At 37.7% G+C, this 12,332-nt stretch overlaps 1 protein-coding gene across 3 annotated transcripts in view; it reads right to left on the bottom strand.

Moving 5' to 3' along the window:
* The window catches only part of Stac (SH3 and cysteine rich domain), a 132,791-nt gene that overhangs the window by 21,373 nt on the left and 99,086 nt on the right, over nucleotides 1-12,332 (bottom strand). For 2 of the 3 annotated variants that reach the window (XM_048348652.1, XM_048348654.1), the window contains exons 7-8: nucleotides 8,654-8,787; nucleotides 7,418-7,506 (exon numbers count right to left, since the gene is read on the bottom strand). In XM_048348652.1, coding sequence (XP_048204609.1) covers nucleotides 7,418-7,506; nucleotides 8,654-8,787 — 223 coding nt within the window. The remainder of the gene's footprint in view (nucleotides 1-7,417; nucleotides 7,507-8,653; nucleotides 8,788-12,332) is intronic. The other variant, XM_048348653.1, reaches the window with a different exon arrangement.

Raw genomic sequence — 12,332 nt, 5'->3', positions numbered from 1 at the left:
ACTGGTAAGTGTTACCATTCTAATTAGTTTTCTTCTCTGTATGCTACCATTTGCTCAGGTAGCACTGCAGATGGCTAAAGCAAAGAAACAAACATACCAACAAAACTCTAAACTCCTGAACCTCCTCCCAAATATGACTGCTCTGTATCCAGTCTCCTTTGTGCTTGCAGGTTATCTCCTTCCTTTAGGTACCTTTGAATTATTTTGCATGCTGTTTAAGTTGTAAAGAACGGATCATAATTTGAATTATTTTTCCCACAGAAATAGAAGTGAGTTAGGAAGAATCCAATGAATTATTGTCCCATTAATAGTGACCCCTTTTGAGTTTGTATTCTTTATGACTTACATGTATGTTGCCACATGGGTGATACTGTGACTTCTCCTTTGAACTAGGTGTTTGTAGTTCTCTCATTAATTTGAGTCAAATAATAATTTTGACATGTCTTCATTTTATGTTTGTATGAAAATCATAATTTTATTGTAATTTTTAAAGTTTGCCTATATCAGGAATGGCTTTTTGTAAATACACTGTACAGATCACAGATTTCTTGGTTAGACAGTCTCAGATTTAACAATTCTAAGAGACTTATGAGAAGTAATGTGAATGACTAACCAGAGTGAATTAAAATTAATACATTGCCTTGATCCATTGATGAAAGAAGAATTGAGAGAGGATGAGTAATGGTTATAGACATACAGGTGCAGAGAAAATAACTTTCAATGTTCTACAGAACAGTAAGTTAACCATGGCTGATAAAAATTTAATTTTCTATTTCAAAAGATCTACTAGGCAAGATATTGACAGTTTTTTAAAATATAAATGAGAAATGCTTTTGCTGTCTCCATCCCCCTCGCTCCTGCTTCCTGCACGGCTGCTGTAACTAAAGTCCTTGTGCTCTTGCTTGGCTTTCTTGCTCATGCTGGCACTCTACCACCTGGACCACATCTCCAGTCCAGGTGTTTGCTGGCTAATTGGAGATGAAGTCTTGCCAATTTTTCTGCTCTGGCTGCCTTTGACCTTGAATCTCTGGTATCAGCCCTCTGAGTGGCTAAGATTAAAGATGTGAGCTACTGATACCTGGTTCAGGAATGATAAATCTTTAAGACAATATATATATATATATATAAATTATGTGTTTATATATATACACACACATATGTATATACATATATACACACAGGTGTGCCAGTACAAATTTAAATTATTTAATAATTTATAAAACTCCTTACAAAAATGTCAACTATTTCAGAGAGGGAAACCTACCACAATCAACACAGTTCGGAAACTGAAGGCAGGAGAAAGGCCAGTGGATTTGGAGTCAGTTTCCCTGAGTTCTTGGGCTTGGTTCTCCTACCTAACTTCCAAAAAGGTGAAGATGCATAAATTGTTTCACTGGAAGATGAACTAAACAGCCAGGTGTTTATTTCAAACTACTTTGAAGTCGTTTGCCAGAATTAAGAATGTAATATGTGTTTATCTAAATGTATTGCCCCTGCAATAGATTTTTACCACCTTTTTGTTTTATAATAGTGGTTGCATCTTCTCTCCTCCACAATTTGGTATTCCTGCTCCCCCCACCCCCTTGTTGTGCTGGTATTGGGGCTTGAACTCAAGGCCTGGGTGCTATACCAACTTATCTTTTTCATTCAAGGCTGGCACTTTACCACTTGAGCCACACTCCACAGCTTTTTGGTGGTTAATTGGATATAAGAGCTTCAAAGACTTTCCTTCCTGCACTGGCTTTGAATTGTGGTTCTCAGACCTTAGTCTCCTGAGTAGCTAGAATTACAGCCATGAGACTCTGGCATCATTTATTTCTTAAAATAATTCTCTTGTTCTGAATTTTAGGCCATTCATCCACATCTTTTCCCCATGGGGGAATAGCTTCACAAGTACCCATGGCCTCTCCTTCTTTCTGGAAGTCTAGCATTGTGATGTTGCTTCTTTTCAAGGCCTTGCCTGACTTCCCATGGCTGCTTTGATGTCTCTTTGAGGTGTTCTGTAAACCTCACAACACTTCCCAGTTCAAACAGTTCCCACTGCCTTCTAACTGCTTGCCTACTATTCTGCTGGCCCTAGGCCCATAATCCCTTGAGCTCCTTGAGAACAGGGAATAACTCTTTGACAACAAACCCTGGAAATAAACAAGGGTTAAAAATCACTTTCAACTCCATTTCAAGTTGGGCTTTCAGAAAGTCCAAAATAGATGAATTCAGGCCCTCCCATCTCTAGAGCTCCTTGTATGTATGAGCTAATAGGACATGTGATTGCCCAATTTCATTAGCCCATGAAAAACCTGAGACTTACTGTTTACAGTAATCTGATGATTCACACATCTACATCCTTGTTTGGTTAAAAGGAGCTGTGTTTTTCTTTGATTCTTCCTCCAATATAGGTATTTGTACAGACATCAAAGTGGTAATTAATTTGTAGCTTTCCTAGAATTTTATAGTCATGAAAAAAGTTCTCTCTTAGTCTTTCTTAGCTTATAAGCCCTTTCTCCTCCTTCTCTCTTCCTTCCTTATGAAAAATGGCCATTATCATATAAATCTGTTTGAAGAAAACTAATAGCAATGAAAATGACTTAGATGTGGAAAGTCAAAACTGGATTATTTGTAATAGGCATGACATGGTCACTAAAATAAGCATCTAGAACTTCTGATTTGTGTTTACTCAATCTTTTGTTTCTGAGTCCCTAAGATGCTTCAATAGTTTGTGGCACTTGGGTATTTTTATACTTGCTGATGAGTTACATGAAATATCATCCAGCAAAGCCATAAAAATAACTTCTGTTTATTTTTTGAAAAGGTGTCTTGATGTGAATGAGAAGTTAATGACCCCAAGATTTTTTATAGACACCTGGACCCAAAATCAGTGAAGATATTGGGACTAGTGTGCTTGTCAGTAATCTGAGTGTGAATTGTCTATCTTTGGCTAATATTATATGCATGAGTATATGGATGTGTTGTGTGTGTGCCTGTAAGTGTGTGGGTTTATGGCTAAATTTGTTGTGTACAAAACTGTGTGTGAGAGAAAGCATATACAAATGTGAGTGTATCGCATATACACACGTGTGTACACATACTGGAAGTGGGGCTGTAGCTCAAGTGGTAAAACAGAGATGGCACAGCTCCTGAGTTCAAGCCCAAAGACAAATGGGCTGGCATGCACGTGTGCATGCACACACACACGCACACACACACACATACACCTGTGAATTTCAGATAGTGTTTCAAAGAGCTTTGCCTATGAATTTGCTGAAAGTCCATAAAGTGTGATTTCCAGGAGTTTTTTTGTTTTTTTCCTTTTTGGACTCATCAGTAGTTAAGATTATAGGCCTGAACCACCAGTGCCCCAGCTTCCAGGATTCTTAAAATACTTGATTATAAAGGTCCTAAGGACCATTCTCTAAGACCTTTAGTAACAGATTATCTACTACACAAGCCTATTACACAAAGAATTGTGTGAAATTTTATTTGATCAGATTTTAGGTCATCAGCAATGGTTTGGAGACCCCATGTAGGACCCCATCACATCTCGCGTGTCTGTGGTCAAAACTACAGATTTACAGCCTACCAGTAACTGCCAACCTACCCTGAAGATAAGCACAGGGTGCCATAGCTTCCTTATTGTTGGACTTGTCAGATAGCCTCCCTGATGATGTGCCAAGGCCAGAGGGAGATTTGTCTATACTGTCTCTACTGAATCTTCCGACTAGTGCTCATGAGGATATTCAGAAGACTATGAGATAAAACATACAATAAAAGAGGCAAGGTTGAAAGACAAAGTGTCTAAAATATACTGTGCACTTCATTTCATCTTGGGTATAAAATCCCACCTTTTATTTTAATTGTCATCTGTCTTCCTAGGAAGGATGAAGCTGATTGTCAGGAGATTAAATTGCTTACTCAAGTTGATTACTCAGATTGATGCAAACATTGTCAGAGTTGGAGAAGAATTCCCTGGCAGGTAGCAGTCTGGACTTTCCCTTTGGGGAAGGGAAAAAGGCCAGTGTGAGTGAAACAGAGGCCATCAAGGATGAGGAAAAACTGTACCACAAATAGTCTGTTCTTTGTCCAAGGACAGTAGAGTTTTCAAATATATGTGCTGTGAGTGGGACTAAGGCAGTTTCATGAGTCCAGGAGCAGAGGCTCAATTGGCTCAAATAACTCTTTCAGAATTCATGGGGTCACCCAGCTGAGTGGATGGCTTGGCTTAGACTTAAATCCAGGCCAACTGAGGTTCCTACTTTAATTTTTTTTAATGTTCAACGAATGCATGCTACTATATTCTGCCTCTGTCTTTCTTATATCTTAATTCTGTAAAACAAACAATTGGAAGTAACATGGTTCAGTTCTTGCAAGTAGAAGATCTTTTATTTTTTCATTACTTCTATCATAGATAGACAGACCTGATTACCTTTATTTCCAGTATGAGCAAACCAAGGGTCGCAGGTAGATAATTTGCTGTACTGTTAGAAGTGAGGCAGTAAGATAAGATTCTACCCCACCTGATTCCAGAGTTCACATAAACTGAGACCTAGGAGGCCACTGCCTAGTGAATGCACTCAAGTTCAGGCCCTGCCCATAATGGGTAATAGGGAAATGGAAGGTTAGAAACACAGAGAACACACAGGGCCTTCTAGAAACAATCCAGGCCCAGTGAGAGATGAGTCGAGGATGGGTATGGGAGATTTTAGGCAAAGAAAATAAGTAAGGAATGAACAACAAATACATTCCATGATGGAAGCAGAGGGAAGCCTCTGTGGATGGTGAGAGGTGTGGGCAGATGGTGACATCATTTCTCACAGGGCAGGTTTGTGGGAGGAGGGAGAGCTGAGCTACTCTGTCTATTGCTGGGTAGGTAGGAAGGAGCCCAACTCTGGCCATCTGTGGAGAGTCTGGACCATAGCCTTTGGCTTTTCTTATTATTGGGCAAATTTATAGTGAATGCTAGTTGAAGCCAGTGTACTTCCTGATTTATAATAACTGACTTTGCCACTTGGGCCTTTTTACCCTGAGTTCGTGCTTCTAACTTTTCTTTGCATTTTGTTTCCTTTGTTCTTTTTTTTCCCTGAGGATAAAATATCCTTATATCCAGCCTGTTCCCTTGGGTCAGAATGCAAGTGGATAAGAATGGTATGCTATCAAAAGGACATTTTTTCTTTCTTTTATGATTTGAGGAGAGAGAAAGATAATTCATGGAGCCTCAGTTCATTCAAGGAGTTATACTCAATCCCTAGAGCATTACCTTACACATTCTAAATCAAGTTTCTAGCACTTAAAACGGGAACCTACAGCCTCTTGGCAATAAGGTATAAGTATGATTTATCATTCCAATCTTGCCATGTATGTAATGTAGACATTTCACTCTTGGGAATGAATAATCTTGTTTGCCTTGAGGCAGACTGTAAATGTGTGAGTTGTGATCAGACAACTTGACTCTTCATGGCCTGCAACAAACTAAAATAGGCACACAGAATTATGACCGCCAGTAGCTGCTAGACACGCCCCAGGACCCTCCTGTAACATTGGGTATCTCTGGAGGAGTGCTTTATTAAAATCTCATAATTTCAGAATACTCTTCTAGTTTTGTATTTACTACCTATACAAAATGTCTGAGACCTATTCAGTCAACAATCATCAAACATTATTTGTAGATAATCAAATGGCATTCTCAAGGAGCACTCAATATGCAAGGAAAAAATACACATCACCTTTGTCTTCACCAGCAGATCGTTAATGGAGGGCCATTAACTATGGCTAATGGAAGCTAAGACGTCATCCCAGCAACAAAGTCCAGGCAGGCTCTGCTCTGACTCACCGAGCTTGTCAAACCTCTGACAGAATAGGGTCCACTTGATAAACGCCATGCTCTCCTCCTCACAGGTAATGTTTATGACTCCAGCCAGTGTGATCAGCATGGCAGCTTTACTCAACGAGGGAGAAAACTCAGAAGTATAAAAGCCTAATCATCTCTACTTTGGAAAGGCCCAAGACTCACTTGGAATCAGACTTCAAATCTTCACTGAAACAGAGCTGACTTTGGGGTGTGGCTTGGGTGTGCTGTCAGATGTAGAGAGGATAAAAACATTTGTCCATCATGAGGGTGGTGATGAGGGGAAGCTGAAGTGGGTAACCTGTAAAAGGCAGATGGAATCCAGAAAACAGGGACACACTGGAGCTCTTTGATGGCTCTCTTTGTGTGTGGGAATTTGGGGGAAGGGACAAGAGGAGAAAGCTGAGTTCACTGATGTAAAGGACCATGCCCAGCAAAGGACATAACTTGAAGAGGTAGAGACATCCTGCCAGCTCCAGGAGCTACTCAGGAGGCTGAGATCTAGAGGACTGCAGTTTAAAGCTAGCCTGGGGATAAAACTCCATTTCCAAAATAACCAGCCAAAGTAGGGTTTAAGTGGTAGAGTACCTGCCAAAGGAACAAGCAAACTGAGCAAGCAGGAGACTATGATTCTGAGCCCCAATGTCACAAGGACAAACAACGCAATAAGCAATTATAATAACTTCTCCTTACAATATGTCTGATGCCTGAGCACTGCAAGTGCTATTTTTTCTTTTCATTCAGTCTCAAAAAGCCCTTAAGAATATTTTACAAGTGAAGGGATCAGAGTAGTGGGATATTTGTAAATGGCTTAAGGCCACATAAGAAGCAGGTAGTAAACTCTAGACTAACTCCTGTTTAGACATCCCTAAGAGAGCGGGAACTTTCAGGTATGGCTAAGAGAACGGTTCAGATTTCATAAGGTCATGAAACATCTTTTCTTCCTTTGTGTTTTAATTACCACAAAGTATAAGAACCCTAGTTAACAGTTTGCTTTTTTGTTGTGCTGGTACTGAATTCAGGTCCTTGCACTTTCATTTGGCATTTATTTCCCCTTTTTGTTCAAGGCCGGTACTCTATCATTTGAGTCACTCCTCTACTTCCAGCTTTTTGCTGGTTAATTGGGGATAAGAATTTCACTGACTTTTCTGGTTTTGAATTGGTACACTCAGATCTCAGCTTCTCAAGTAGCTAGTGTAGCCATGAGCCACGAGCACCTGGCTCCTCTACCTGTGTTAGTATGAGGATTATAGTCTTTGATTCTCTATCAGAATCCACTTGAAGCCAAGTAGTAATGCCCTTTATGAAAACTTCCACCAGCTACTCTGTTGATCATGTGCTAATGCAGTGCTTCCCAAAATGTGGTCCTCAGACCAAACGCATCAGCATCCCCGTGGACTAGCAGAGATGCCAAGTCTACTGGACTAGATGTTGTGGGGATGGGACCCAGAAATCCTTATAAATCCCACAGATCACTGGACATTGTATTTCAGAATCATTAAAGCACACGTGAAATTATTTGTTCATGTGGAAAACCTTGATTTTAACATTGTTTTTCATTCATTCAATTCTTTTTACCTCATTTCTAAGTCTTCATTCTCCTGTGGTACAAATTTGTACAAGGCAACATAGGTGTTCATCTGTAATAGGTCTTTGGAAAGAGATCCCTGAAAGAGAAAATAAAAGAAAGATGAGAGAAGGAATGAGAAAGGACGGAGGGAAGAAAGAATGAAAATGAGCAACAGAGAGGTAGTTATAATGGAATTTCAGTATAGGGATTGTGGGTGTTCAATATCTAGCATTATTAGTGTTTTTCTTCTCAATCTGACATTTATTTTTAATTTCTTAGCTGAGTTATATTTTATTATGGACCATTCTTAAACAATTACTTGGAACTCATTGTCAGAAATATTGCAATTTTCTTCAAATAATTTTTTCTTTTAAATGGTTTTTCATAAAAAAGAGTCAGGTTTAGCCCCAGGAATGGAAATATTATTTCTGAAGAGAAAGGGATATGTGAATAGTAAGACAAAATTCTTATTTCCTAAAAGTGGCTTTGTTTTGTTATTCCTATTGAGGGAAAAGAACAAATTTTGGCACCAGACTGAAATGTCAGGCACCAATACCTACTGATTATGAAATCTTTCAACAGTAATAATAAAAGCTACTGATTTTGACAGCTTACTATGTACTGGTCATCATATTACTTGCAATGGCAGCATTAAATGTCACCACAATCTTGTTAGGCATATTTTATTATAGTTCTCAATTACAGACTATAGGAGTCTTGCGTCATATAAATATTAGCTATTATTATTAAAAATACATTTCAGTGGTATAGAAACACATTTTTATAATATACAGGCTAAAATGATGTGTGGCATAATACATAATTGCATGATGCATTTGAATATGACATAATAAATATGTACTATATAGGTATAAAACATAAAAGTTGCATGTGACTATGTGTATTATTTCTTAACCTATGATTCACTTTGCTATTTAGAACTCAGGTGTATTACACTCTCTTATTTTATTACAATTATATGTATACATAAATAATCATATAAATATAAAATATAACAAGTATATGCCTTTATTCAGTGTAATCATATATTGCCATTTTATAATTTGCACATTGTATGAGTTAGCTTAGATGAACATATATGACAGAAATGAAAGGTGCACAATGCATCATTTATCTTTTCATTGCCTTTTGTACTCTGTGCTATGGAATGTTATACTACATTATTCTATTTTATTCTCTCACAGTTCTAGCCTGGGAACCACACAATGGATATGATGACCCACTTGGGTGGTGACCTGAAGTTTGTTCTGAGGACTCCAGTCTGATCTGTCTTCTGTGACTTCCACGGCTACCTGGTGGTTTGCATTCTTTGCTTGGTCTCTGAAATCATCGGCGCCATTTTCCGGATATGTAAATACTGAGGGAGAAGAGAGAATGGTGCTTGTGAATCCAGCCACCATGTTTGGAACATGACTAAAGGAGGTCACTTTATTTATTCTATGCACTGTATCTTCTCCCTTGATCCTCATTGCCTTTCCCTCATCCCAATGATTCTGCCTTGTGTCTTTTCCCATGCCCTGTGTTCCTGCCTCCTCACCTCTGCACTCCATGGCCTCTTATTCACCTGGCCAGAACCCATCGTTAGCATCACTGGGCAGCTATGTCTCATCAATTAACTAGGCTCATTTGGCCCTATCCTCAGGACCATGCTGTTCTTTCATCCATGCTGAACATGTTGAGTCACTTGTTAATGGGGTGGTGGGGAGGTGTAGTCTCCTTCAATTGCCTTTGAACTGCTTTTACTACCAGAGGGTTTATGCTCAATATCTTGATTCTAACTCCTTAGTGATATCTAGATTCTGTTTTTGAAGATTAAAGCTTTTATTTCAAACTTCAAAAATATTTCCTTGATCCCTTCCTTTCAATGCATTGGAGCTATCCTTATCATTTTAGTTTATTCTTGGAATGTATGATTCTCTTTCTTTAGCACGTACCCAGTCACATTGAAGAAGGCCTTTGATAGAGGACAGACCGTCTCAAAATAGGCAGTTTTCACTGTCTACACAGGCCATTGTGGGAGGCCCCTGGTGGAGATATTATGTGTTTGGTTAGCCAGGTCCCCTCAGTGACAACCATAACATTACCATTCTCACCAGATTGCAAATGTTTTCAAATGTATACAATAGAGTTATAATGTCTAAAAATTCTAATCTATCATTTAGATGAGTTGGCATTTTATTTATGCATTTATTTATGCATGTATTTATTATTTAGACAGGGAAAATTTATTTGGAAGTGAAAAGAAAGTCACACAAGTAGAGATACTCTTTGAAGGGAGGGGCCTCAAAGAGGAATCCAGTGGAGTGGGCTAGAGGGTGGTTTTATATATAGTCCACGGCTCTTCCCATATCTCTTCCGCTGCCTTGGATTGATGGTATGTTTGTGCACTGCCTCAGGTATTTTCATTGTTGTTGACACACTAAAATCACCCATTACTTCTTTATTTATGCCTTTTATTTTCCTTCAGATTTTCAAGAAAATGCCAGCAGAAAGAGGGTGTGCACCCCGGGAAAGAAGAGTTACACAAAAGCCACAGTCTATTTCATGAGTGTGAAGATAATTTTTACTGTTCTTAAAATAGACTCAGCATCAAGGATGAACTGAAGCCTATTAAATATCTATTCTACTTAGTTTATAGCTGCAGAGTTTATGGAGAACATTCCACTATTCTGAGGAAGCCTAACTGAAAGATAAGTCCAGTTTCACAGACCTTGTTGGCCTCAATATTTGGCCATTCAAATTGGTGTTTACCAGTTTAAAAAGACATCTGTTTCTGGAATTGTGTCACTCTGAAACCCTCGTGTAAAGACTTGATTTTGTAAGTATAAAACTTAAAATTTCTAAAAGGATATTAAATATTTGAGTGGGAGCATGCGGAGAGAATCTTGCTAGCAAATTCTGGATTGAGGTTAAAATGGAAACTATATAAGAAGTTCAAGATGGATTGATTTTTAAGATTTTTGCAAACTCATATTTTTTAGCTTTTTATTGAATCTGACCATCTGATTCAAAATGGGTAGCATTTTTGTGAACTATGCTGGAAATTACCTGAAATGACCTTACATGTGTTTTCAGACACAGTTGCAAACAGGACTTGGAAGAGAGCATCATGATTTTAAAATCTATTCTTCCAAGCCATTTTTAAGATTTTGATTTGAGGAAAGAAAAGAAAAATAACTTTTCTAAAATATACAAACTCTTCTATGGAAAATAATGTTTTTAATTTCATCCATGACAAATATCCAAGGCATATGTCCATTATTCAGGCCTATTTTCTTTAGTTACAGAGGCAGAACAAATTTTTCACCTCCTCTTTGAAAGCTGGATTTTGTTCTCTCTCTCCTCACATGGCATCTTTGTCTTTTTTGCTTCACAGATCTGGAAAGCCCATGTGCACCACTGTTTCCTGAGAAGGTGATTTGATTTTTTTTTTCTTTTTTCACATTGTGCCAGGACAAATTACATTACTGAATTATCTGATATTGACCCACATTTGAGCCCGTAGAATAAGTCCAACTTGGTTTTATGCAATGTGCTTTAAAAATCATGGATTTTTGTTTCAGATTTCTGTATCTATGTTCAAGTGGGAGGCTGGCCAGTGATTTTCCCTTTTCCATCCTTGTTTGGTTTTGGAGACAGTATGGGAACCTCATAAACCAAGTTAGAGAATGCAGCCACCCTTCCCCCTGCTGATTTTATTTCTTTAAAGAGCTTATGTAATCTGGAAATTTTCTAGTCCTTTAAATGTTTGCTAGAATTTACCTATAAACTTGTCTGAGCCTGATATTTTTACTGTGCAAAAATTTAAATATTGATTCAGTTTCTATAAGGATTAGAAACAAATCAAGTTTTCTACTTGTGCTCCTTGTCAGGCTTTAGTCATTGATATCTTTTGGGTGTCAGCCCATTAACAAAAAGTGTTTTGTTAATCAGCAGGAATTTGGTTAAGGTCATTATTTTCAATTTTTTATTTTCCATTTCCTGTTATTGCTTTCTGTTTTATCTTTCCCTTATCTCTTAAGGAGCTGTTAGAGATAATAAATTTTGACATAAAAAAACACTGGGGATTTATTGTAATTTATTTATAATTTCATAAACCATGTTCCTTTTCTTGTCTTTTTGGAAGGGTTTGTTGTATTTCATTTTCTGGCTTTTCAAGTATGGTTCATAGATTATGACTTCACAAATTTTCTTACTTTGTACCAGTATTGAAGCTGGAACTCAGGGCCTTGTGTTCTCACTCAGCTCTGTTGCTCATGGCTAGCACTTTACAACTTTAGCCATGCCTCCAGTCTGCTTTCTTATTTGTAAATAAAATAATTTTGAAGAAAAGTACTTTAGTCACAATTTTAATGCCATCCCACAAAGTTAGAAAGTATAATATTTTAAAAATTATTTTAAGTAGTTATACAAATTTGTTTCAGTTGAACATATCAAATTATGATGAATGTTATGCCTTCTATTATTCTTTCCCTTTCCTATCTGTCCCAGCCCTGCCCATTCTTTCAAGTTACCTGCTTCCATTGGGAATTATGACTGTTAATTATTATTCTACAATGTATTCCAATTTTAATTTTATGAATTCCTTTTAAAAATGTATGTGTAAATTTTCCAAATGATTGCTTTCCTGGTCTTTTTGATTTTTTCTTTCATGGTGCTGGGGATGGAACCAGGGCAGTTCACACACCACATCAGTGCTCTACATTGAAATATACTCCCAGCCATCTGGAGTATTGATTTTGGCTATTATCTTCTTTCTATGATGGACAGAAAGATGTGTTCTATGTAATGTTAATTCTTTGAAATTGATGAAGCTGGTTCTATGATCTAGTGGACAATGATTTTTTTGTGCTTTTTAAATGTTTTTTAAAAAACTTATCTTTAAGTGGTTGTAGTTGATGA

This window comes from Perognathus longimembris, chromosome 6 (genome assembly GCF_023159225.1).
Source record: "Perognathus longimembris pacificus isolate PPM17 chromosome 6, ASM2315922v1, whole genome shotgun sequence".
Classification (NCBI taxonomy): domain Eukaryota; kingdom Metazoa; phylum Chordata; class Mammalia; order Rodentia; family Heteromyidae; genus Perognathus; species Perognathus longimembris.
This window is presented reverse-complemented; position numbering and strand designations above follow the sequence as displayed.